General features: G+C 51.5%; 1 protein-coding gene across 1 annotated transcript in view; it reads right to left on the minus strand.

The window, feature by feature from the left end:
- Positions 1–1,030: 1,030 nt before the first annotated feature.
- Positions 1,031–27,713, minus strand: part of arhgap25 (Rho GTPase activating protein 25) — a 63,322-nt gene continuing 36,639 nt past the window's right edge. Inside the window, exons 4-11 of the mRNA XM_038785632.1 lie at positions 27,313–27,438; positions 24,738–24,945; positions 22,459–22,591; positions 19,516–19,589; positions 17,900–18,021; positions 14,934–15,103; positions 10,701–11,245; positions 1,031–3,475 (exon numbers count right to left, since the gene is read on the minus strand). Of these exons, the coding sequence (XP_038641560.1) occupies positions 3,277–3,475; positions 10,701–11,245; positions 14,934–15,103; positions 17,900–18,021; positions 19,516–19,589; positions 22,459–22,591; positions 24,738–24,945; positions 27,313–27,438 (1,577 nt within the window). The 3' untranslated portion in view covers positions 1,031–3,276. The remainder of the gene's footprint in view (positions 3,476–10,700; positions 11,246–14,933; positions 15,104–17,899; positions 18,022–19,515; positions 19,590–22,458; positions 22,592–24,737; positions 24,946–27,312; positions 27,439–27,713) is intronic.

Consider the following 27,713-nt stretch of genomic DNA (forward strand, 5'->3'; position numbering starts at 1 on the left):
ACAAGGGTCCAGGGTCGGGTTCAGTTAGTTGCAGACCACCACCACCACCTGCTGGGCACACCGTGCAAATGCACCCATTTGCAGCTCTGTCTCAAAGATTTTTTAAAAAAATTTAGCGTACCCAATTCATTTTCTTCCCGTTAAGGGGCAATTTAGCGTGGCCAGTCCACCGACCCTGCACATCTTTGGGTTGTGGGGGTGAGACCCACGCAGGCACGGGGAGAATGTGCGAACTCCACACGGCAGATTGTGTGAGGGGTCCCCGGGGGGCAAGCCCCCCACCCCCTGCCATTCCTCTCCCTCGTGTCGTGGGCCACCTTCTCTTGCACGGGCAGCTCACAGGCTGCTGATTCCGCTAAGGCTGACTGGCCTGTGACTCTCCTAAGCCTGTCCACCACTCAGGAGGCACAAGTCAGGAATGTGACTGTGTGTGGCACCGTGAGGCGTGGCATGGGATCCACTGCCCTTGGCTGGATGAGCGCAGCTCTATTAGCGCGCAGGAAGCTCAACACTATCCAGGACAAAGCCGCCTGTATGATGGACGCTCCGTCCAGCGCCCTCGACAAGTCACTCCCTCCACCACCTGCGCACAGTGGCAGCGGTGTGGACTATTGAGACGACGCACTGCAGGAGCTCAACCAGGCTCCAAACCTACGAGCTTATTGTCACGAGTAGGCTTCAGTGAAGTTACTGTGAAAAGCCCCTAGTCGCCACATTCCGGCACCTGTTCGGGGAGGCCGGTACAGGAATTGAACCCGCGGCTGCTGGTCTTGTTCTGCATCGCAAGCCAGCTGTTTAGCCCACTGTGCTAAACCAGCTCCTTTCTCATCCCTCCGCTGATCTTATGGCGGGCGGGCGGGGGGGGGGGGGGGGGGTGAGATACCGCCCTGCGTTCCCAGAATCCGGATATTTGTCCTCGCCACAATCTTCCAGGAATCAATGGGAGAGGAGTTCCAACAGCAACACCAATCAAACACAGTCATAATTCTTTGTTCAGGAATAACAGTGGCTTTTGCAACACAAGTGACGCTTGTTCGGAAACCACAGCCCGTTTTAATCTACAGTTTCAAGAGGTTTCAACAAAAAAGAGACAAGAGAAACACTCGGCATGATTAAGGACCTGTAATGATAATCAGCGAGGGAGAATATCAATAACTAAACCTTGCTGCACAATTAAAGTGTACATGAGCTTAAACAGACACAGAATCCCGTTCTGTCTTAATCCTGCCCCGGGAGACAATCCGTGCAATGATCTTCAGCAGCCGCCGCAATGTAATCCACCCACACACAACCTCACCGCGTTTTCACAAGGGTAATGCTGTAAATCTGATTCACAAAGAGATTCCCGAAGTTAAAGACTGGTCTGAACTGGCTGGGGTTATCATCTCGAGAAATGAGATGGGATGGGTGACGATGACGAGTTTGGGGAAGGCAGACATGGAAGAATCGTTCCCACTTGTGGAATTGTCAAGTGGTCGCCAACAATTTCAGCGGGAAACCTCTGTGCTCTCGGGGTCAGAACGTGGAACTCGCTCCCACTCAACATCATTGAGGCCCACAGCACAGAGGCATTTGTAGTGAAGATAGATGATTCCATGATGGGGAAAGGAATGGAAGGATGTGCTGGCAGGGTTGAGGGAGACATAACCACCAGCACGGGCTAGTTGGGCCGAATGGCCTGTTCGAGGCTGCACTGACCCTCTGAAAGTGCACCCAACCGCCATAACCCCACCTAACCTTTTGGACACTTAGGGACAATTTAGCCTGGCCAATCCAGCTAACCTGCACATCTTTGGACTGTGGGAGGAAACCGGAGCACCCGGAGGAAACCCACGCACACACGGGGAGAACGTGCAGAGTCCACACGGACAGTAACCCAAGTCCAGAATTGAACCCGGGTCCCTGGCACTGTGAGGCAGCGGTGCTAACCACTGTGCCACCGTGCTGTCCTTGCCCTGTAGATCAGGTGGATGCCACTGATATGATAGCACCGCTAACTCTCACTGAGCCTTCATTTCCAAGATTTATCCCAGTAAATTCTTCTCCCCTACTTAACCCAGCTCGCAAACAACGGCTCTTCCATTGTGCCGTAGGGGCAAACACTGTCCCCATAAACTGGAGCTCACACAAAGAGTGTCCATTACTGGATTCCAGCTAACCTAATCTTGATTTGAACAAGCCCTAAAGTTAATGTGAAGGAACATTGCAGCCTCCACGTAGATTGTCAGTGGGAAATCATATTGAACTAGTTCATCGGAGTTCTTTGAAGGAGTCACATGTGCTGCGGATAAAGGGGAACAGGTGGATGTATTGTACCTAGATCTCCCAGAAGGCCGGTGGTAAGGTGCCGCATCAAAAGTCATTGTGGAAACGAAGAGCTGATGGGGGTAACATATTAGCATGCAAAGAAGATTGGCGAGCTGACACGATTCAGAGTTATTAAAGGTTGGCAAGGTACAGCGAATGGTCTGCCAGGTGTCCACAGGGGTCAGTACTGGAACCTGAGACCGTTACAACTTGGGAGAAATTTGCTGATGACATAAAGAAAGATAGGAAAGTATGACAGGACATAAGATGGCTACAAAGGGACGTCGGTTCAGTAAATGGGAAAAGGTCTGGCAAATGGAGCACAATGTGGGAAAATGTGAAATTTTCCCTTGTTGCAAGAAACATTTAAATCATAGAAGAATTAAAAAGAATCAAATGATCTAAATGGTGAGAGATTGCAGGCCGTCTTCTGAGGAAAGGTTTGGACAGAGAAGGCTTGTCTTGGCTGGAGTTTCGAAGAGTGGGAGGCGACTTCATTGAAGCATATAAAATCCTCATGGGTCCCTCGAGGATGGATGTGGAAAGGATGTTCCCTCCTGTGGGAGAATCTCGAACCCGGTGGGGTCACTGTTTAAAACGAAGGGGGGGTCACCCATTTTTCTCTGAGGGCCGTTGAGTCTCTGGATCTCAAAAGGGCGGAGGGAGTAGAGTCTTTGAATATTTTTAAGACGAGGTTGTGTAGATTATTGAGAAGCAAGGGGGTGACGGGTGAGTGGGGGGGGGGGGGGGGAGGTAGGAATGTGGTGAATGTCAGTTCAGCCTTGATCGCATTGACTAGCAGAGGAGGCTGGAGGGGCCGAGTGGCCGACCCCTGCTCCTAATTGGTATGTTGATCTGATTATGTGGTAAACAGCAATGTGCGACACTCTGATGTCTCCGCCGCTGGTCAGTTCAGCCCCACTGCAGGGGCCCTCTTCGCCGTGTTCAGTAATCCCTGGAGATTTCAAGTCAGATTTTGTTTTGTGTTTTCTGAAGGAAGTTCTTCAGCTCCTCCTCCAGCTCCTTGTTGCGTCTCCCAGCATCCGCCAGTGCCTGTAATGCAGTTTGCAGTCTGCCCTCCAGGTCTTCGGAGAACTTCTTATCTTCTTCCACCCTTTTGTTCAGCCGAAGGAGCTTGGACCAAACCTCGTAGTTTTCCTTTTCAAGACTGCAAACACAAAGCAGATGATTTGGTCAGCGTGAATAATCTCTATCGTCACAAGTAGGCTTACATTAACACCGCAATGACGTTACAGTGAAAATCCCCTCGTCGCCACATTCCGGCGCCTGTTCAGGTGCACAGAGGGAGAATTCAGAATATCCAATTCACCCAACAAGCACATCTTTGGATTTGTGGGAGGAAACCGGAGCACCCGGAGGAAACCCACGCAGACACGGGGAGAACGTGCAGACTCCGCACAGAGAGTGACCCAAGCCGGGAATCGAACCCAGGACCCTGGAGCTGTGAACTGACTGTGCTAACCACTGTGCTACCGGGCCTAACAGGAGGGAGAGGAATTGTGCGTGACCCAATGGGCACACGATCTAAGTTAGCGACAACGTGCCATTGAATGTTTGAAGGTGCGTTGCAAACAGAATATGACACCACACCATCTGACGTGACATCAGGGGAGATGGCCAAATGCTTGGTTCAAGGTGGAGTCTGTTGAAGGAGGAAGGTGATTGAGGAGGCAGCCAACTGCACAGCAGTGAAAGCACTGGGATTGAGTGAACGGTGGACGCCCAACACAAATCTGCGCAAAGCTCCACTTGTCACATAAGAACATAAGAACTAGGAGCAGGAGTCGGCCATCTGGCCCCTCGAGCCTGCTCCGCCATTCAATGAGATCATGGCTGATCTTTTGTGGACTCAGCTCCACTTTCCGGCCCGAACACCATAACCCTTAATCCCTTTATTCTTCAAAAAACTATCTATCTTTACCTTAAAAACATGTAATGAAGGAGCCTCAACTGCTTCACTGGGCAAGGAATTCCATAGATTCACAACCCTTTGGGTGAAGAAGTTCCTCCTAAACTCAGTCCTAACATCTGCCGATTCGAGTGCCTGCTCAATGACCTCGCAAGGCAGACCTTCAATTCATCAACTTGAGCTCGCAGTCTCTCGTTCGGGGCATATCCTCCAATCACTGTGTGCGGGGTTTATCACTAACCTGTCACTTGCTTCCACTGGGACGCTTGAGTATCCCTGACTCTCACTTCTCTACCCCTTTAACACAGCCCTTAAAGCCTTGCTGCTTGCTGAAGCTGATGTTGCTCCAGGTGATTTGTTAAAACTCCTGTGAAGTGCCTGCAGGTGTTTGACTGTGTGTGTGTGTGGGATTCAGAGGAAGAGCAGGGAACCTCTTCCCCAGAGCCCTGGCTCGTATTCGTCCCCGGCAGAGATCATTTGCTCATTGTGGGATCCTTCTGTGCTCAAATGAGCAGCCGGGTTTCCAACGTGACGACGATGAGGACACTTCAGAAGGATATCATTACACATGGGGACACCTTGTAGTTCTCACAGCACCACACTGACTGAAATTTCTTCTGAAAATAACTGCGTGGTGAATGGCTCTGGGCCCTCGGGAATGGCTCTGGGCCCTCGGGAATGGCTCTGGGCTGTGGGGAATGGCTCTGGGCCCTCGGGAATGGCTCTGGGCCGTGGGGAATGGCTCTGGGCCGTGGGGAATGGCTCTGGGCTGTCGGGAATGGCTCTGAGCCGTCGGGAATGGCTCTGGGCCCTCGGGAATGGCTCTGGGCCCTCGGGAATGGCTCTGGGCCATCGGGAATGGCTCTGGGCCGTGGGGAATGGCTCTGGGCCGTGGGGAATGGCCCTGGGCCGTCGGGAATGGCTCTGGGCCGTGGGGAATGGCTCTGGGCCGTGGGGTACGGCTCTGGGCCCTCGGGAATGGCTCTGGGCCCTCGGGAATGGCTCTGGGCCCTCGGGAATGGCTCTGGGCCGTGGGGAATGGCTCTGGGCCGTGGGGAATGGCTCTGGGCCGTGGGGAATGGCTCTGGGCCCTCGGGAATGGCTCTGGGCCCTCGGGAATGGCTCTGGGCCGTGGGGAATGGCTCTGGGCCGTCGGGAATGGCTCTGGGCTGTCGGGAATGGCTCTGGACCGTGGGGAATGGCTCTGGGCCGTGGGGAATGGCTCTGGGCCGTCGGGAATGGCTCTGGGCCGTCGGGAATGGCTCTGGGCCGTGGGGAATGGCTCTGGGCCGTGGGGAATGGCTCTGGGCCGTGGGGAATGGCTCTGGGCCGTGGGGAATGGCTCTGGGCCGTGGGGAATGGCTCTGGGCCGTGGGGAATGGCTCTGGGCCGTGGGGAATGGCTCTGGGCCCTCTGGAATGGCTCTGGGCCCTCTGGAATGGCTCTGGGCCCTCGGAAATGGCTCTGGGCCCTCGGGAATGGCTCTGGGCCCTCTGGAATGGCTCTGAGCCGTCGGGAATGGCTCTGGGCCGTGGGGAATGGCTCTGGGCCGTGGGGAATGGCTCTGGGCCCTCGGGAATGGCTCTGGGCCCTCGGGAATGGCTCTGAGCCGTGGGGAATGGCTCTGGGCCGTGGGGAATGGCTCTGGGCCCTCGGGAATGGCTCTGAGCCGTCGGGAATGGCTCTGGGCCGTCGGGAATGGCTCTGGGCCCTCGGGAATGGCTCTGGGCCGTGGGGAATGGCTCTGGGCCGTGGGGAATGGCTCTGGGCCATGGGGAATGGCTCTGGGCCGTCGGGAATGGCTCTGGGCCCTCGGGAATGGCTCTGGGCCCTCGGAAATGGCTCTGGGCTGTCGGGAATGGCTCTGAGCCCTCGGGAATGGCTCTGGTCCGTCGGGAATGGCTCTGGGCCGTGGGGAATGGCTCTGGGCCGTGGGGAATGGCTCTGGGCCGTGGGGAATGGCTCTGGGCCGTGGGGAATGGCTCTGGGCCGTGGGGAATGGCTCTGGGCCCTCGGGAATGGCTCTGGGCCCTCGGGAATGGCTCTGGGCCCTCGGAAATGGCTCTGGGCTGTCGGGAATGGCTCTGAGCCCTCGGGAATGGCTCTGGGCCGTCGGGAATGGCTCTGGGCCGTGGGGAATGGCTCTGGGCCCTCGGGAATGGCTCTGGGCCCTCGGGAATGGCTCTGGGCCCTCGGGAATGGCTCTGGGCCGTGGGGAATGGCTCTGGGCCGTGGGGAATGGCTCTGGGCCCTCGGGAATGGCTCTGGGCCGTCGGGAATGGCTCTGGGCCGTCGGGAATGGCTCTGGGCCGTGGGGAATGGCTCTGGGCCGTCGGGAATGGCTCTGGGCCGTGGGGAATGGCTCTGGGCTGTCGGGAATGGCTCTGGGCCGTGGGGAATGGCTCTGGGCCGTGGGGAATGGCTCTGGGCCCTCGGGAATGGCTCTGGGCCCTCGGGAATGGCTCTGGGCCCTCGGGAATGGCTCTGGGCCGTGGGGAATGGCTCTGGGCCCTCGGGAATGGCTCTGGGCCCTCGGGAATGGCTCTGGGCCGTGGGGAATGGCTCTGGGCCGTGGGGAATGGCTCTGGGCCGTGGGGAATGGCTCTGGGCCCTCGGGAATGGCTCTGAGCCGTATGGAATGGCTCTGGGCCCTCGGGAATGGCTCTGGGCCGTGGGGAATGGCTCTGGGCCGTGGGGAATGGCTCTGGGCCCTCGGGAATGGCTCTGGGCCGTCGGGAATGGCTCTGGGCCGTCGGGAATGGCTCTGGGCCGCGGGGTATGGCTCTAGGTCGTCGGGAATTAACTCACTTGTCACCGTGACGACTTCACCAAGAAAGCTCCAGCGCACTGACCCGGAGGGGCACCTCTTCCCTCCCCCCTCCCCCACCAACCACAGATATAATGGGCCACTCTCCCCCCGCACTGGTATGAGGGTGACCCAACCCCCAGAGTCCCCCACTGTGTTGATGGCAAGGTTCATAAACCCTCTGGCTATGATTGACAGTGTTGCACCACACCAAAGGAGCAAAGTGGTTTCTCTTCCCCTTTTCTCACGGCAGAGAGCACTTAGCTCCTTTGTCAATCTGGGCAAGAGTGTTTATAAATACTGTGGTATGCATGAACGCAGGGTACTTGAAAATGAAATGAAATGAAATGAAAATCGATATTTGTCACGAGTAGACTTCAATGAAGTTACTGTGAAAAGCCCCTAGTCGCCACATTCCGGCGCCTGTTCGGGGAGGCTGGTTCGGGAATTGAACTGTACTGCTGGCCTGCCTTGGTCTGCTTTAAAAGCCAGCGATTTAGCCTAGTGAGATGCATTCAAGCGCAAAGGGAAAGATAAATAAACAAACCGCCAAGCAGCTGTGCCAATCACAGGCTAGTGAAAGGTATCGGAAGCCTCCTCAAGTGGTGGGTTTTCAGGGAAGCCTCTGACACTTGTAACAGCTGCAGTTATAAAGGCTTTTGTCCCAGGACGCAGATATTAGGAAAGGGACAGTGCTTCTGCGTGGATTCTTCACTGAACTGCCTGGGCCGCTCGTCAGCTGTCGGGTAGAGCTGGGGCGGTCACGTCAGAATTTCAGAATCAGACCAGGAGGATGCTGTTGAAGAGGAGGCTGCCTGGGCTCACCATGTCAGAGCTATCATCAAACCCTGTGGCTGTGGGGGCTGGGTTCCGGGCTCAACCCCTCATTCACCGTCCGAGCCCACCCATCCCGCAAGACCCTTTTGGGAACACCCCCCCCCCTCTGCAGCTTGGCAGCGGGCACATTATCAGTGCCCTGACCCCCTTGACAACATCTTGGGCTCCAATGCACCATGGTTGCCCTTGGCCAACCTCACACCGAAGCCTTCCCGGTGGATCTTCCAATGTGGGGGTCCGAGCATCATCATGGGGGAGGTGGGGGTCGGGGGGGAGGGGGGGGGGGAATAGGACTTCCAGCTTGTTACAATTTCGGGAACCTTGGACAAGAAGGGATATTGTGAGCCGAGCCAAAAGGAAGCATTTGTAAGGACCTTGAGGAATAAAGGAAAGTAGGAGGGGACTTCAGCAAGGAGTCAGGAGGGTCAGGGGCCATGAAAAGTCATTGGCAAACAGGATTGAGGAGAATCCAAGGAATTGCCGATGTATGTAAAGAGCAAGAAGTTAGCCAGGGAAAGGGTGGGCCCACTCAAGGACAGAGGAGGGAATGCATGCGTGGAGCCAGAGGAAATGGGCGAGGTACTAAATAAAATGAATGAAAATGAAACGAAAATCGCTTATTGTCACGAGTAGGCTTCAAATGAAGTGACTGTGAAAAGCCCCTAGTCGCCACATTCCGGCGCCTGTTCGGGGAGGCTGGTGCGGGAATTGAACCGTGCTGCTGGCCTGCCTTGGTCTGCTTTCAAAGCCAGCGATTTAGCCCAGTGAGCTAAACCAGCCCCAGTGTTCCCCAAACAGAGGGACTTGGTGGATGATGAATCTGGGGAAGGGTGTGTAGATAGTCTGGGTCATGTCGATATCAAAAAGAAGGATGTGTTGGACATCTTAAAAAGCATTAAGTAGATGAGTCCCCAGGGCCTGATGGGACCTACCCCAGAATACTGAGAGAGGCAAGGAAATCAAGTGCTGGGGCTTGACAGAAATCTCAATGGCCACAGGTGAGGTCCCAGCTGACTGGAGAATAGCCAATATTGCTTCTTTGTTTAAGAAGTTAAGAAGGATAGCAGGGATAATCCTGGAAATTATAGGCCGGTAAGCCTTACATCAGTGTTGAGAAAATTATTGGAAAAGCTTCTTAGTGACAGGATGTAGTCACATTTGGAAGAAAATAGCCTTGTTAACGAGAGGCAGCTTTGTTTGTGAAGGGGAGGTCATCTCTCATTAACTTGATTGAGTCCAAGTCAGCGCGGTGATGCAGTGGTTAGCATCGCTGCCTCATGGTGCTGAGGACCCGGGTTCAATCCCACTGAAACATCTCTGCAACCTCCTCACAGCTCACCCTCCCACCCAACTTTGTCTCATCTGCAAATTTGGAGATTTTGTTCCCTCATCCAAAACATTAATACATAATGTGAACAATGGAGTCCGAGCACAGATCCCTGCGGTACCCCATTAGTCACTGCCTCCCAATCGGAAGAAGACCCATTTATCCCAACCTTTTGCTTCCTGTCTGTGAACCAGCTTTCTATCCATCTCAAGACATTACCTTCAATCCCATGCACTTTAACCTTACAGAATCATCTGCTGTGTGAGACCTTGTCGAAAGCCCTCTGAAAGTCTAAATAAACCACATCCTCCGGGTCTCCCTGGTCAACTCTGTGAGCCACATCTTCAAAGAACTCAAGTAGAATTGTCAAACATGATTTCCCTTTCGTAAATCTATGCCGACTTTGTCTGATTACACCACTGCTTTCCAAAGGCAATGGGACAAAGAAATGAAACAAAGACAGAGGGATGTCCTTTCTTCAAAGGATGGACTATTCTTTTAAAACCCAGGGGCTGCTCAGATTCTAACCTCAACCCTACATTGCTGCTAGCCCACCCGATAACCTTTCTCTTCCTTGTTAATCAAGCATCTATCCAGCTCTGCCTTAAAAACATTCAGAGACTCTGATCTGCCTTTTGAAGAGGCGAGTTTCCAAGACTCACAGCCCCCACTCAGAGGGAAAGAATTCTCCTCATCGCCTGTCTCAAATGTGCGAATGCTTATTTTTAAACACTGACCCCTGGTGCTAGACTCTCTGACAAGAGGAGACACCCTCTCCACACCCTCCTTGTTAGGTGAGTGTCTTCAATGGACAATTTTATGGGACGTTCTTTTCAATGACCATCACACAGACAAGCACACTGAGGAACTGAAGACGTGCAGATATCGCCGTTCCTTCACTGTCGCTGAGCCGAAATCCTGGAACTCGGGTGAATAATAAATGCTGGCCTAGTCAGCGACGCCAGCATCTCTCAGCCAATTAAGAAGCAGACTTCTACCTCGTTACCCCCTCACCTTCTGTCTCCATCCCGAACAATGTCCAGTTACTGGCTTTCCCCAGTGTCAGATTGTCCAAGTAAGTGCTTCAAACAGCCGAGAAACCCCGAGCCCTACAGTAGGCCTGTGTTTGCGACTAGAACATAGAACATAGAACAGTACAGCACAGGCCCTTCGGCCCTCGATGTTGTGCCGAGCAATGATCACCCTACTCAAACCCACGTATCCACCCTATACCTGTAACCCAACAACCCCCCCTTAACCTTACTTTTTTTAGGACACTACGGGCAATTTAGCATGGCCAATCCACCTAACCCGCACATCTTTGGACTGTGGGAGGAAACCGGAGCACCCGGAGGAAACCCACGCACACACGAGGAGGATGTGCAGACTCCACACAGACAGTGACCCAGCCGGGAATCGAACCTGGGACCCTGGAGCTGTGAAGCATTTATGCTAACCACCATGCTACCCTGCTGCCCCCAATTGACACTGACCTGTCAATTCTCTCCTCGTAACCTTTCTTCTCAGTGTTAAACCTCCTCCTCAGGTCATCGACGCCCCTTTGGAGTTCTTCCTGGCTCGTTCCTGCCAGCCTCAGGTCGCTGCCTTCTCCAGCGCTGCCCGGCTCGCCTTCCACCTCCTGGATTTTCGCCGGGAGACTCGGATGTGTCAGAGCCAGGGGGTTGCCCGTGTCCGGAGAAGCTAAGGGACTGGGTACAGCTGTCCGCTCCTTGCCCCGAGGGGAAGAAGCAGCGGGTGATGTTGGAGGGCTGTCAGATGTGGAGAGTCGCTGGTAGGAATCGAAGATTTTCCGAACATCCTGGGAAAGGCACCTCCTGTGCCCCTCCGGAATGCTTTCCTTGCACTTCCCGACCTGGGAACCACTTGCACTCCATGGCTGAGATCTGGAAATATCTCCCTTTCCAGCGTTGGAAACCTCCAGGCATTTCCTGGATGGGAGTGTTTGAGTCCGTTGGCGTGGGCAGTTTTCCAATTCATTCTTTGACATGCTGTTGGCATTCCCATCATGTCCGCAGGGCTGCAGAAGGAAAACAAATTCCTGTCAGTATTCCCAATATTTCCTGTGGAAAGATGTACTCGCAATTCCGAGGTGCATTCCATAAATTTGGGGATGGCCCAAAGCACTTTGCAAATCGTGGCGTGCTTGTTGAAGCGTGGTAGCTGCTGTATGTAGGAAACATGGCAGACAATTTTTACACAGAACGCTCCCGCAAACAGTCACGTGACAATGATCAGATGATCTGTATTTTTATGGCTTCTCTGGGGGATAAATATTTGGCAGAACCATCGAGGGGTGCTCCCCCGCAAACCCCCCCCCCCCCTTCGAGTTACGACCCAAGGGATCTCTTATGTCCACCTGAGAGGACAGGTGGGGGTTTCAGTTTGTCTCCTCTGAAAGACAATGCAGCACTCCCCCTGCACCGCACGCAAGTGTCAAACTGGATTCTGGGCCTCAGTCCCTCAAATACGCCCTTGATGATCTGATTGAGAGGTGGCTGAGTGCTTCCACTAATCCGTGTCGGACACCCAGGACACACACAACACACATACCATGCAACACACACACACACGCAACACACACACACACAACACACACAACACACACACCACATACACAACACAACACACACACCACATACACAAGCAACACACACACACAACACACACACACCACACACACAAGCAACACACACACAAGCAACACACACAACACACACAACACACACACACAACACACACAACACACACACACGCAACACACAGACACACAAGCAACACACAATACGCACATGCACACACAGACCGCAACACACACAACACATACACAACACACAACACACACACAAGCAACACACACAACACACACACACGCAACACACAGACACACAAGCAACACACAATACGCACATGCACACACAGACCGCAACACACACACACAAGCAACACACACAAGCAACACACACACACACACAACACACACAACACACACACACAACACACACAACACATACACAACACACACACACACAACACACACACAAGCAACACACACACACACACAACACACACAACACACACACACAACACACACAACACATACACAACACACACACACACAACACACACACAAGCAACACACACAACACACACACACAACACACACATGCAACACACAGACACACAAGCAACACACAATACGCACATGCACACACAGACCACAACACACACACACACACAAGCAACACACGCACAGACCACACAACGCACACAACACACACACATACCACACAACAACACGCTTACCGCACAACAACACACATACCACACAACACCACACAACCACAACAACACACACACCATATTTTCTTCGCTGGCTGTCACTGTGAAATTCAGAGCCATTGGCCAATCAGAGGAGATACAGATTTCAGAGAGACAAGTTGGTGAAAACAGCCTCCTCTGGAGAAACTCAGCCCCTGTTCCTGACAGCCGTCATTACCTTCAGCATTACCTCACTTCACACAAGACAGTCACGCCGCAGGTTTGAGCCTGAACTCTGTCCGGTTCAGTTGATTTGAGCTGGGACGGGGTGAATTGGGAATTTTGCGGCTGGGTCAGTAATGTGGGGTGGGGGGGGTGGGGGGGGGGGGGGGGGGGGGGCTCACTGCTGGTGTTTCCAGCATCCTGTACTACTGCAGGACGTGAGGACAAAAGGTGACCCTGTTCTCATCAGGGTCCTCATGTCAGCATTTACCCTTGAGGGGCTGATGGAGGCTGAAGATCTCACCCCTCCCTCGACCTCAGTAACCGTCTCCAACCCTCCTGAGATCTCCATGTTCTTTCGCTAGTCCCCCAACGACTTCATCCAACATTGGTGAGTGCGTCTTCTGCTGCCTCAGGTCCCAAGCTCTGGAACTAGCCCCAAAATCTCAACTCCTTTCAGATGCTCCTGAAAGCTGACTTTGGCCAAATATTTAGTCACCTGTCCGAATATGTCCTTTGGTGGATCGGTGTTAAATTGTATCTGCCCAAGTGCCCTTGTGAGGTTTTACTCAGCTGAAGAGATAACCCCGGTAACTATAGGCCGGTGAGCCTAACGTCTGTGGTGGGTAAAGTCTTGGAGAGGATTATAAAAGATACGATTTATAATCATCTAGATAGGAATAATATGATGAGGGATAGTCAGCATGGTTTTGTGAAGGGTAGGTCATGCCTCACAAACCTTATCGAGTTCTTTGAGAAGGTGACTGAACAGGTAGACGAGGGTAGAGCAGTTGATGTGATGTATATGGATTTCAGTAAAGCGTTTGATAAGGTTCCCCACAGTCGGCTATTGCAGAAAATACGGAGGCTGGGGATTGAGGGTGATTTAGAGATGTGGATCAGAAATTGGCTAGTTGAAAGAAGACAGAGAGTGGTAGTTGATGGGAAATGTTCAGAATGGAGTTCAGTTACGAGTGGCGTATCACAAGGATCTGTTCTGGGGCCGTTGCTGTTTGTCATTTTTATAAATGACCTAGAGGAGGGCGCAGAAGGATGGGTGAGTAAATTTGCAGATGACACTAAAGTCGGTGGAGTTGTAGACAGTGCGGAAGGATGTTGCAGGTTACAGAGGGACATAGATAAGCTGCAGAGCTGGGCTGAGAGGTGGCAAATGGAGTTTAATGTGGAGAAGTGTGAGGTGATTCACTTTGGAAAGAATAACAGGAATGCGGAATATTTGGCTAATGGTAAAATTCTTGGTAGTGTGGATGAGCAGAGGGATCTCGGTGTCCATGTACATAGATCCCTGAAAGTTGCCACCCAGGTTGATAGGGTTGTGAAGAAGGCCTATGGTGTGTTGGCCTTTATTGGTAGAGGGATTGAGTTCCGGAGCCATGAGGTCATGTTGCAGTTGTACAAAACTCTAGTATGGCCGCATTTGGAGTATTGCGTACAGTTCTGGTCGCCTCATTATAGGAAGGACGTGGAAGCTTTGGAACGGGTGCAGAGGAGATTTACCAGGATGTTGCCTGGTATGGAGGGAAAATCTTATGAGGAAAGGCTGATGGACTTGAGGTTGTTTTCGTTAGAGAGAAGAAGGTTAAGAGGTGACTTAATAGAGGCATACAAAATGATCAGTGGGTTAGATAGGGTGGACAACGAGAGCCTTCTCCCGCGGATGGAGGTGGCTAGCACGAGGGGACATAGCCTTAAATTGAGGGGTAATAGATATAGGACAGAGGTCAGAGGTGGGTTTTTTACGCAAAGAGTGGTGAGGCCGTGGAATGCCCTACCTGCAACAGTAGTGAACTCGCCAACATTGAGGGCATTTAAAAGTTTATTGGATAAGCATATGGATGATAAGGGCATAGTGTAGGTTAGATGGCCTTTAGTTTTTTTCCATGTCGGTGCAACATCGAGGGCCGAAGGGCCTGTACTGCGCTGTATCGTTCTATGTTCTATAAGGTAGTCGTTTGGTAGTACAGAACTTTAATGTTGCGGAGAAAAAAATCTCATCTCATTGTGCCATGCACTCATCAGGGTAGATGCAAGAAATTACCAACATGTGACTGAGGCAGCAACAATTCACACTGCACGGTAAGAGAGTGCTGATGGATTGAAGGGGAACGATGAGACGCAACCTGCTGTGGACTCGAGTGTGGTGCGATGGTGGGGATTGGCTGCAATGATGCTGGTGATCGGGTTGTGCGACTCGCCTCACTCACCGCGTGTGCTGCAACTGCCGTTCCTGTGGCCAAGTCTGCCGCGCCCCAGCCAACCATACTTCGCTGCACGGACGTTCTCAAAGGGGAAGGAGGTTTATACTCGAGTTTGGGAAACAGTTCGTCATGCTTGCTGATCAGGACGGACATCAACTTCTGAATCTGCGGTGTCCCTGTCTCGGAAACAAACGATGGAAAATTGACTTATTTTTCTGTCCAGTTTTTTCAGTGGGATGTGTGGTGATATGCATCACTGTAAATACACAAGCGGTTAATGTAAATACACAACAACTAAGTAAACACTAGAGGGAGCACAGGAGATGTCATGACATGCAGACACACAGCTAAGACACCCTGAGGTGACACTACCACAAGGGGGCATTATACAACCCATATATAAGGACAGGGCACACATGCTCTGTCTCTTTCCACAGGCGACACTTGGAGAGAAGGGCAGGGGCTGATCAGAAGCATCACACCCACCACGTGGCTTAGAGCAGACTGGTTAGTTAGACTGAGTTACTATAGCCAGATTAGTAGGAGAGTCGAACTCATAGACAACTGTGCTAATGGTTCAATAAATCACATTGAACTTACTTCAAAGTCTGGAGTATCTTTTGGTCAAAGCTGCATCGAGTTGCAGCCTGTGTTATCCCAGAGTACATAACACAACAGGATGGAAGGAAGGGAGAGCGGCCTACTCAGTTGGCTAGACAGCCTCCAAGTCACACACCATCCAGGCCTGAAAATGTATCACTCTGTAACCTCCAACCCGCCAACTCCCTCAATGCCCTGTTTGTATATATCCATCTCTCTCTCTCTATCCCCTTCCTCCTTGAAGACACATTGATCAATGTTTTGCTTACCTCTCCTAATAACCCTGGATGTGGCGCGCCAGCCCATCCTGCAAAGCACCTGGATATGCCACTGCGTTCCAGTCACAATGTCAATGCAAGTTGTGGTTTGTGAGGTCAAATCATCGCGGATCAGGACTGAAATGTCTACTTCTCAACGTCTCTACCTGGATGTTGCTTTCACTGCTGCCGCTCGATGTCTCCGGTTCTCTCGATTTATGGATGTCGTTCGCTTGCTTGGTTTGATTTTACAATCCATGTTTCCACATGTGAAAAGATGGGAGGGGGTGGGGGGTGCAGTGGTCTTGCTGTGTGTGAAATACCTGCCACATCACAGCAACCCCCACCCTGGTAAATGAATCACGACAGTGAAGTGTGTGTGTGTGTGTGGGTCCATTACTCAGAGGGCTGCTGCGCTCCCATGAAAATGCAAGTCGTTTTCTTTACTTTTTCTTTCTCTTCTCAACCTTCCCTTCCTTCAATGTGACCTGGCTCTGATCATCACCGAAAGGCAGTGAAACTCCCTCCAGCCATCTCTGAACATCACTCTCACCAGTTGTTGGAATGGTTTTTTTACAGGACATCATTGGTTGGGCCAGAACTTATTGCCCGTTCCTAAATGCCCTTGGAAAGCTGGTGGTGAGCTGCCTTCTTGAACCACTGCTGTCCATGTAGACCCACGGCGCGGTTAGGGTGAATTTAGGCCCAGTGACGATGAAGGAACAGCAGAATAGTTCCAGGCCAGGATGGGAGTGACTTGGGGGGGGGGGGGGGGACACGTAGGCGGTGCTGTTCCCATGTATCTCATAGAATACATACAGTACAGAAGGAGGCCATTCAGCCTATCGGGTCTGCACCGGCCCTTGGAAAGAACACCCCACGCCTCCACCCTATCACCGTAACCCAGTAACCCCACCTAAAATTATTGGACATGAAGGGCAATTTAACATGGCCAATCCACCTCTGGGGGCTGGGGGCTGGTTTAGCTCACTGAGCTAAATCGCTGGCTTTTAAAGCAGACCAAGGCAGGCCAGCAGCATGGTTCGATTCCTGTACCAGCCTCCCCGAATAGGCGGCGGAATGTGGCGACTAGGGGCTTTTCACAGTAACTTCATTTGAAGCCTACTCGTGACAATAAGCGATTTTCATTTTTCATTTCACCTAACCTGCACATAGATTGTTCATAGTTCATAGAAGTTACAGTGCAGAAGGAGGCCATTCGGCCCATCGAGTCTGCACTGGCTCTTGGAAAGAGCACCCTTCCCAAGCCCACAACCCCACCCTACCCCCAGTAACCCCACCCAACACTAAGGGCAATTTTGGACACTAAGGGCAATTTAGCGCGGCCAATCCACCTAACCTGCACATCTTTGGACTGTGGGAGGAAACCGGAGCACCCAGAGGAAACCCACGCACACACGGGGAGGACGTGCAGACTCCACACAGACAGTGACCCAGCCGGGAATCGAACCTGGGACCCTGGAGCTGTGAAGCAATTGTGCTAACCACTATGCTACCGTGCTGCCCACATCTTTGGACTACCCTTGACCCTCTGGGTGGTAGAGCTCATGGGTTTGAGAGGTGCTGTTGAAGGAACCTTGGTGAGTTGCTGCAGTGCATCTTGTAGATGGTACACACGGCTGCCACTGTGAGTCAGTGGTGGAGGGAGTGAATGTTTGTGGAAGGGGGAGCAGTCAAACGGGGCTGCTTTGTCCTGGATGGTGTCGAGCTTCTTGATTGTTGTTGGAGCCGCACTCATCCAGGCAAGTGGAGAGAATTTCCATTACTCCTGACTTGTGCCGTGGAGATGGTGGACAGGCTTTGGGGATTTTGATGTTGCATTCCCTGCTTCAGAGCTCCCAGCCTCTGACCTGTCCTTGTGTGCATGTAAAGTTGATATCCTGACTTCTAGTCTCGTTCTCTACATTTGCCCCCAAAATGAAAGCACAGATGAGATCAGGATATGGGCAGGCCAGTTGCCCCTCTGCTGAGTCCCAGCACCCTGCCCAGTTACTGTGCTGACAGGAGATGCCTCGTGTTGCCATGGGACCCGCCCGCCGCCCATGGTTGAGAATTCAGACAGAGCTGAGGAACCATCAAACACCTCGGACTTGCCTCTCATGATGGCCACAGGATCTTCGATTTTGGGCCTGAGGAGATTCACCCCGATGACGGTGGCCAGGTTGTCCACGCTCATCTTATTGATGCTGGCGTTTTGCTGCACTTCGTAGAGAAAGCTGTGCGGGAAACAGAGAGGAAACATTGGCTCTGCACCTTCTGGAACAATGGCCATTTTGTGGAGAAGAAGACAACAGCAGGGTCAAACATGTACACCCTGAGGATTATAGAAGCATTGAATAGCACACAAGCTGGCCAGGGACACCATTGCCTGGATGTTCCCCTCCGAGCCACACACCTTTCCGACTTGGAAATATATCATATTTGGGGCAGCACGGTAGCATGGTGGTTAGCATAAATGCTTCACAGCTCCAGGGTCCCAGGTTCGGTTCCCGGCTGGATCACTGTCTGTGCGGAGTCTGCACGTCCTCCCCGTGTGTGCGTGGGTTTCCTCCGGGTGCTCCGGTTTCCTCCCACAGTCCAAAGATGTGCTGGTTAGGTGGATTGGCCATGCTAAATTGCCCGTAGTGTCCTAAAAAGTAAGGTTAAAGGGGGGGTTGTTGGGTTACGGGTATAGGGTGGATACGTGGGTTTGAGTAGGGTGATCATTGCTCGGCACAACATCGAGGGCCGAAGGGCCTGTTCTGTGCTGTACTGTTCTATGTTCTATGTTGCAGCTGTACAGAACCTTAGTTAGGCCACACTTGGAGTAGTGTGTTCAATTCTGGTCGCCACACTACCAGAAGGATGTGGAGGCTTTAGAGAGGGTGCAGAAGAGATTTACCAGGATGTTGCCTGGTATGGAGGGCATTAGCTATGAGGAGCGGTTGAATAAACTCGGTTTGTTCTCACTGGAACGACGGAGGTTGAGGGGCGACCTGATAGAGGTCGACAAAATTATGAGGGGCATAGACAGAGTGGATAGTCAGAGGCTTTTCCCCAGGGTAGAGGGGTCAATTACTAGGGGGCATAGGTTAAAGGTGCGAGGGGCAAGGTTTAGAGGAGATGAACGAGGCATTTTTACACAGAGAGTAGTGGGTGCCTGGAACTCGCTGCCGGAGGAGGTGGTGGAAGCAGGGACGATAGTGACGTTTAAGGGGCATCTTGACAAATACATGAATAGGATGGGGATAGAGGGATACGGACCCAGGAAGTGTAGAAGATTTTAGTTTAGACGGGCAGCATGGTCGGCAATGGCTTGGAGGGCCGAAGGGCCTGTCCCTGTGCTGTACTTTTCTTTGTTCTTTTGTCTATCGGCCGTTCCTTCACTGTGGCTGGGTCAAAATGCTAGGGCCTCCTCCCTAACAGCACGGTGGGTGTACCTACACCTCACGACTTCAGCGGTTCAAGAAGGCGGCTCACCAGCCACCTCCTGAAGGGGCAATGAAGGGTGGGTAATAAATGCGAGGCGGGCCAGCAGCATCCACATCCCAATAATGCATTTTGTTCCCACTCCCGTGCCTGTCCATTCCCAATCCGGTATCCGTGGCTCCCAAACCAGCAATGTTTATCAGGACGTATCCCTCGAGTGCCACAGACTGGTTACAATGAATCCCGGACTTGCCATTCTGATAAGATCGGGGGGGGGGGGGGGGGGGGGGGGGGTATCTCACCTGCAGATGTAGCTGAGCAGGTTGCAGTTCACCTGGGGGAGGAATGACACCTGTGACATCAGCTCCTGCCTCCCCTGTCGAGGAAAAACAAAATTGTCACGTGCCAAACCAAATGATCATAAACTACATCCTGCCTCTTTTCAAACCCACAATCCGCTGGTCCCAGAAGAAACGGTTAAAATATAATAATTATCATTCGATTGCGGTCCATCTTCCTGTGGACCTATTTGACAGAACTTCTGGTTTTATTCCGAGGAATCTTTGCCCCCCTGGTTCCAATATTCTTCCTGCTATCATTTCTCACAGGCAACCTTGCACTGACAACGGAAGCCAATCAGGTCATCAGACCATGCTGGCTCCCTGTGCAATTCCCGTTCCCCACCCCCTCGTCCCTTTTAAATTGCCTTAGAAATGTTACAATCCCCAAAGGGACCGATCACACAAAGAAATTTGAGCTTCCAGCTAATAGCTTAACAGGATGGCAGAAAATTTCATGTTTTAAGACTTTCACTGTAACAAACTAAAAAAAACTATTCTTGACTAAACAGTATTTTTGTGGGCATCTTATACTTCAGACCGCAGAAACGAATACCCACCTTCTTATTTTTAAAATAAGCTTTTTAAAAATGGACTCAGGCAATACATTACAATATCCTTCAAGCAGACACTCAGTTCTCCCAGACGCAGTTCAAGATGATTCTTAGCACTTGACCATTTACTTCTGTTTTTTTTTTTCCTTTCTCAGCCTGGTAATTTTTAATCTCAGAATTGTCCTTCACGGTGAGAGTATTACTGGAGACTATCACTCGAGCGCAAGCTGGTCAAATATTCTAGCTTTGCTTTAATTACCCACAAATTTGATCTTTCCAATCTGAGCTTCCACCTGCGTTCCAACGTACTGAACAGTACAGACTTTTTGCCTCTCTGTCTGCTCTCTGACCTTCCCAGGTTCTGGTAAATTAACCAGCCTGTGATATACAGGAAAACTAGAACCCAATATTACAATGCTTCCTCTGTCTGCCTCCCATCTCAAAGCCCATCACATGTGAATCACATGGGCTTTGTATTCAGGTAGAGATGCTGCCTTGAGAGCCCAACTTTTTTTCACCTCGGGTCAAAGTGAACAGTTTGAAGCGTAATATTTACAACCCGACATTCTCAGCACCTTTCGGGGACTTTGGAGACTCCTAGTCTATTTACTGTCAGTTCACAGGCTGCTGCCCTTGTCTCCCAGTGTAAAGGCCTTGCACCTTCTTCCCAGCTGAGCAATCTGGGCCCCTGCTAATCTCTATAAAACTATCCAGACTTGTCAGACAGATTTAAGAAGAGTTCACGCGACCCCCTTCATTTTATCTTAAAAACACGGTTCTGAAACGTAACAATCTCGAAACTTCAGAATCGCATCAATGTTGTGGATGGATTCTGCTTCCACTCGTTGAGTTTTCCTTCTAGCCTCCCCATTGTTCGGCGTGTGACCTGAAGTTGATGACCTCTAGTTGCTGGTCACCACTCACATTCTAACTGTTCGCTGCAGCCTCTAATTTCATTGTTAATACTATCCCCTTTCTGTATTAGTAATGAAGACTTTTAAATAATGGCAATCGGGGGAAACCTCGTGACCCACAGAGAGTGGTGAAAAAAGAGTGGAACGCATGATTGAGGTGAAATAGTATTGACGCATTGGCAGAGAAAGTATCTCAGTACATGAGGGAGAAAGGATGGGAAGATCTGGGGGTGGGATTAAATGAAGAGGGGTGGATGGAAACACATTTGGACATTAACAGCAGCATGGGTTGTCTCGCGATGTCCAGCAGATGTCAGTATGAACACATAGAACAGATTCATCGAACATGCAGTGCTGAAGGTGGCCATTCGGCCCATCGAGTCTGCACTGGCCCTCTGAAAGAGCACTCCACACAGGCCCACTCCGCTGGCCTGTCTCCTTGCAACCCCTGTTGACCTTAAGGGGCAATTTTAGCATGGCCAATCCACCTAACCGGCACATCTTTGGACTGTGGGAGGAAACCGGAGCACCCGGAGGAAACCCGCGCAGACACGGGGGAAAAAGCAAACTCCACACAGTCACCCGAGGCCGGAATTGAACCTGGGTCCCTGTTTCAGTGATGCAGCAGTGCTAACCAGTATGCCACACCAAACACTTTGACATAAGACCATAAAATGTAGGAACAGAATTAGGCCATTCAGCCCATCGAGCCTGCTCCGCCATTTTATCTTGGCTGACATGTTTCTCATCCCTGTTCTCCTGCCTTCTCCCCATAACCCCCGATCCCCTTATTCATCAAGAACACCAGATTTGAGCTGGAGGTGCTGTTACCCACTGGGCTACTGACCAAGAATTGGAATGTGGGATTGGACAGAATAGTTCTTTATTCGAACATAAGAACTAGGAGCTGGAGCAACTTAGCCTCTTGAGCCTGCTCTGCCGTTCAATACCACCATGGCTGATCTCATCATGGCCTTGACTCCACCGTCCTGCCCGCTCTCCTTAACCCTTCAACCCCTTGCCAATTAGGAACCTGTCTAACTCCTCCTGAAATTTATACACTATCCCAGCATCCACCGCACTCTGGGGTAGCAAATTCCGTAGGAGGAATTACACCCAAACCAGTAACCTGGTGACAGCTGTGGCCTGGGCTCCAGTATAAAGATTGAGGAGCTGAGGGAAGATCCACGCGATTCTTCCACTCTCCATCGGTACTCAGCCGGTATTGCCTACTCCAGATGGTCATCCTCTCGCTCTGCAGCCCATCAAATCTCCCCCCCCCCATTGTCATTTTGTAAAACACGCTGGTATTTATCATGTCCGCTCGTCCCCTTGTTGTCAAACATGCGCAGTGAGCCTCAGACATTGTGTTTAGTTTATAAGATCGACACCTTGGACATCCAACACTGCAGAACACAGAGACAGAGAGTAAGACCTACCTCCTCCTCGTTGCTGTTTATTCGCTGGCTGCAGGCAAGGAAATCGTCATACTGGGACCAGGGAATGACTGGTTCTGGGAGCTCTCTGAGGTAGAGCTTGAACAGAGAGGCTACAGTGTGCACATCCGTATCCCTGGGAGAGGGGGGGAAAGGACAGTTTCAACATGTGTAAAATGGGAATGATGGGGACATTAACCAACACCATGTTAATCCCGGCTCCGACGTGCGTCTGTTGCCAATGACCAGCTAACAATGTCTGAGCAATCGTTCATTCCCCAATTAATGTGGCAACTTTTCACAGTAACTCCACTGAAGTCTACTGGTGACAATAAGCGATTATTATTATTATTATCAGCCTGAGTTCACTTGGATGCCGGTGCGAAGGGAAACTGCCCGTGAAGATGGTTCCAGCTGAGTTGCTGCACAAGGTGTGACAATTATACAGGACTGGGGGAATGGACCCAAGTGAGTCTCCATCACTGTTGGGATGTAATGTCAGCGCTGGAGAAGCTAGTCCTTCTGGGCACCCTCTTATTCGGAGCCAGTCGTAGGTCATGGGAGAGGGACAATAAAAGCTCCACCAGTCATAGAGTTTTCATAGAATTTACAGTGCAGAAGGAGGCCATTCGGCCCATCGAGTCTGCACCGGCTCCTGGAAAGAGCACCCTACCCAAGGTCAACACCTCGACCCTATCCCCATAACCCAGTAACCCCACCCAACACTAAGGGCAATTTTGGACACTAAGGGCAATTTAGCATGTCTAATCCACCTAACTTGCACATCTTTGGACTGTGGGAGGAAACCGGAGCACCCGGAGGAAACCCACGCACACACGGGGAGGATGTGCAGACTCCGCACAGACAGTGACCCAAGCCGGAATCGAACCTGGGACCCTGGAGCTGTGAAGCGATTGTGCTATCCACAATGCTACCGTGCTGCCCCCTCAATCCTTCCCTCAATGGCATTCATTACGGCAGCACAGTGGTTAGCACTGCTGCCTCACAGCGACAGGTTCAATCCCGGCCTTGGGTCGCTGTCTGTGTGGTGTTTGCACGTTCTTCCCGAGTCTGCGTGGGTTTCCTCCGGGTGCTCCGGTTTCCTCCCACAGTCCAAAGATGTGCGTGTTATATGGATTGGGTCACGCTAAACTGCCCCTCAGTGTCCAAAGGATTAGGTGGGTTATTATGGGGACAGGGTGCGAGCCTGCACATGTGCTCTTTTGGAAGGTCGGCGCAGATTCGATGGGCTGAATGGCCTCCTTCTGCCTTGTGGGGATTCTATGGAGAAAAACATCCTTTAACCCAAACCCTTGGTTTGAGCACGAGGAGGAGGAGGAAGCTTTTTATTCCCCTCAACTGGGCTGTAATTCACCCAGACCACAGGAGTGCTCGCTTGTCTTGTCCCTAAGGAATAGCAGCTGCATTTTGAGAAGCGTAACTTTGCTGGTGACGCAGGATCCACCTCCCATTATTTCTCCCCGTCCTCTGTAACGACTGCTACACTTCCATTGCTTTGCGTTCTGCTGCCGGGGTTTCAGCTTTACCAATTGGCTATACCAGGTCAAACAACCTGGAGGCCTGTCATTGCACAACGCCCGCCTCTACACAGGTCTCACTGGGATAAAGTCTCCGAACCTCCTTCCAATCACTGAGTGGGGGCCCAAGAGGAAACTATCTGTCACTCTGTCTTGTGGTGCCCAAGAACACCAGAATTATCATGTGTAGGTTGGACGGACTATAGGTCTTTCCTATTGATCTTTCTCCGCATGTTTGTCTCCGAAGTACATGAAATCCTCATAGCAGAAAATATACTCCTGTGTGACCCATGGCAGTGGGAGTGATCAGAAAGATTGGCCGGAGGACAGTTACTCGCGCAACGCGTCCTTCTTGGGCGTAACGAAAAGACTGACCCCGGGGTCCAGACACAGAATAAGGGCGCTGTTGTAGTGATCGTGTTTTATTGGAGTGATGGTTGGCTTAATTTTGGACAAAATGAACGCTATTATGCACGTGCCATTTCCATGGAGGCAGCCTTGTACAAATGTGTCAAATAGGAGATAAGGAATTGGCGTCCCTTCTTTCATTTCTTCCCATATTTATTTCCAATTCTGATTTGCACAAAGATTGGGAGAGAAATTGGCCGCCCAGCAGTATTGCTGGCTTTTCACGCTGGTCACCGTGAGGCCAGGCTGAAATGTAGCCCGCCAATCAGTTCAGTCATAGCCGTGTGCTCAGAATTCAGGGTCTGGTCATTGGCCTCCAAGTCGCGAGTTGCATACCTATCAAAGGTTGGCCTCTCTCCAGAATCGAAAGCATCCCTCAGTTCCTTCACCTGGTTGTCTTGCCCCGGCAAGCGGAAGACCCCTTCCTCATTCAGTCCGTGCTCGCGAATGAAGTCTGCGCACTGCTCCACTACCATGGGCACCAGGTGTTTCCCAAACTTCTGCTCGTAAACCATGGTGTCCACCAAACGTTGACCAAAAACAGCTGGAGGAAGAGAAAGAGTCGAGGCCGGTCAGCCACATCTGACATTTCCTTGGAGCTTGAAGGACAGGATGTGTCACAAAACCAACTCTGTCCCGTTTGGCCCCTTGACTGACACCGAGCGGAAAGAACCTGGGAGCACAGCCAGAAGAGGCCTTTTGGCCCATGGTGGCTATGCTGGCCCTTTTGTGAAAGCCCTTGATCTGAGTCCTACACCATAGCCCTGTCAGTTCCTCGCCTTCACCAACCTGTTCAATTCCCTTCTTAAACTGTAACGTGAATACATTTCCACCACTATTTCAGACATTGCATTGCAGATGCCAACAGCTCTGAGTGGGAATGAAAAACTACTCCATCCATACCTTCCGCCTTGATTATAAATCGCTCTTACTGAGTTTCTATGTGAATGTTTTTTAAGCAAAGTGTATCGTTACTTCAGATGCAGATTTGACCCCGCTTTGTGTGTTACATATAGAACCTGGAGGCTCCAATCAATCAATCTGCATGTTTGCCAGCATCATCCTCTTCAATATAAAGTCCTAGTAGATACAAGGATCTCTTCATGGTGAGCATGGATTGAGTGGCCTCCTTCTGTTCCCACAACTTAATGTCTCGGGGAACATCCATTTCATGTATTTCTTCAGCTATCCACCCCATGGTTGAATAATGGTTAACCTGGTGCCGTAAATCATAGGGATGTTCTCCGAGGTGGTCCCCACTCCATGGTCATCACTTCAGTGGATGTTTGCACCCTCCCATGCTGGGTAGAGGCTTGGGGAGTGGGGGGGGGGGGGGGCGTTTGGGGTTTGTTTCGGGGACTCCAGAGATCAGGGCGCTATTTAAAAATGGCGTCCCGATCTCTCGCTACACAAAACGGGGTCTGTGTGCGACTTCGGCTCAGGTCCCCTATCTGACCCAGGTGCCATTTTTTCGTGTTGTGTGTTGCTTTATAGAACATAGAACAGTACAGCACAGAACAGGCCCTTCGGCCCTCAATGTTGTGCCGAGCAATGATCACCCTACTCAAACCCACGTATCCACCCTATACCCGTAACCCAACAACCCCCCCCTTAACCTTACTTTTATTAGGACACTACGGGCAACTTAGCATGGCCAATCCACCTAACCCGCACATCTTTGGACTGTGGGAGGAAACCGGAGCACCCGGAGAAAACCCACGCACACACGGGAAGGCGAGTGCCAGGAAACACGTGGCTATACTTGCTCGCTGTGGGACTTTGTTCCCATTCAGTTAAATGGCGCCCTTTATTTCTTAAGACATATGTTCCATCCAGTTTGATCTCTATTCCTCTGCCATGAAGATTTGATGTTGGGTCCCAATTTTTACAGGTATTGCCTACCTTCATTCTGGTTTTCCACTGGGAGTTGATCTGGTGTGCTTGCCCACTCAGTAATGGGTCGATGGCCCAGCTGAACCCTCTCCTCACCTGGCCCCCCCATGCCCTTGTATCTCATGTCAGATGGGTTACAATGATATAAAGGCACCAATTGCTCACCGGGAATGTGTGCGAAAAGGTTGGGATGTTTGTTATTTATTCCACACCCAACATGGATCGAATGCTCGAGGGTAGCGGCCGCAGGGTTGTGTGTGCTGTGCCCTGCTCCAGGTATAAGTGAAAGTGAGGATGGATCACAGGACACACTTCCCTTAAAGTGGTGGCATGCTGCAATTGCCATAAAGGCACATTCCAGCTTCTCACAGCACAAGTCATTGGTTATCCAGTGGCAAAGCCAAGCGTGGCGACAGGGACAGCTCGCCTGGCTGAGGTCAGCAAGATAGAATATGGATAAACGTTTGCCGATCGTCCTGGTTCAGTCAATGGACCCACTCACCAAACGAGCGTCAGAACTTTTACCGGGAGGCACACTTAGTAAATTGGTGATCATATCAATGGCACAATGTGGGCTCTTGTCCCAGTAAAAGTCCAACATGGTTGGGACTGGCAGGGGAGGAGGGGGCCGGGAAAGCTCTTGCATTTACGTTGCACCTGTCACGTCCTCAGGATGTCCCAAAACACTTGAAACTAACCAAGTATCTTGAGGCGCTGCAGGAAACCTATTTATGCCGAGCTTCGCTTCAGCATCCAGAGCTTGCGAATGGCCGGGTCGTCTATTCCTGTGGTGCTCAATGAGTGATGACATTGGTCAGAGCAGCAGGGAAACGTGCCCCCTGAATTGAGAGGACAGGCAGGGCTTAATTTCCCATTGTGCGGCCCTCCCGCAGTGTTGCACTGGGAGTGACAGCCTGGACACTTGTCCATGTTCTTTGTAGCATTTACATGGCGGTGTGCAGGCTTGTCAGCACCCAGAGCGTTTATTGAAGAGAAGTGGCTGAATGTAGCAGGGTACCTCCACTCGCTGTTCCCATCATGCGACGAATTGCTTTGACCCACTCTTTCATTTCGTTGTGGGAGTTGGCCATCAGCAGGTACGTCTCATACACACTTCCTATCCGATCTTGGTCACTGTAGCCCCCTGTAAAACACCAGGACAACAAGTGAATCAGCAAGTTCAAATCCCGCGATGCACTCAATCTTTAACCAAAGTGCGACCGTGCACACGGCCTGAAAACATAGGGGCAGCACGGTGGCACAGTGGGTTAGCCCTGCTGCCTCACGGCGCAGAGGTCCCAGGTTCGATCCCGGCTCTGGGTCACTGTCCGTGTGGAGTTTGCACATTCTCCCCGTGTTTGCGTGGTTCTCACCCCCAAAACCCAAAATGGGTAGATAGATTAGCCACGCTAAATTGCC

This window comes from Scyliorhinus canicula, chromosome 26 (assembly GCF_902713615.1).
Source record: "Scyliorhinus canicula chromosome 26, sScyCan1.1, whole genome shotgun sequence".
Lineage (NCBI taxonomy): Eukaryota > Metazoa > Chordata > Chondrichthyes > Carcharhiniformes > Scyliorhinidae > Scyliorhinus > Scyliorhinus canicula.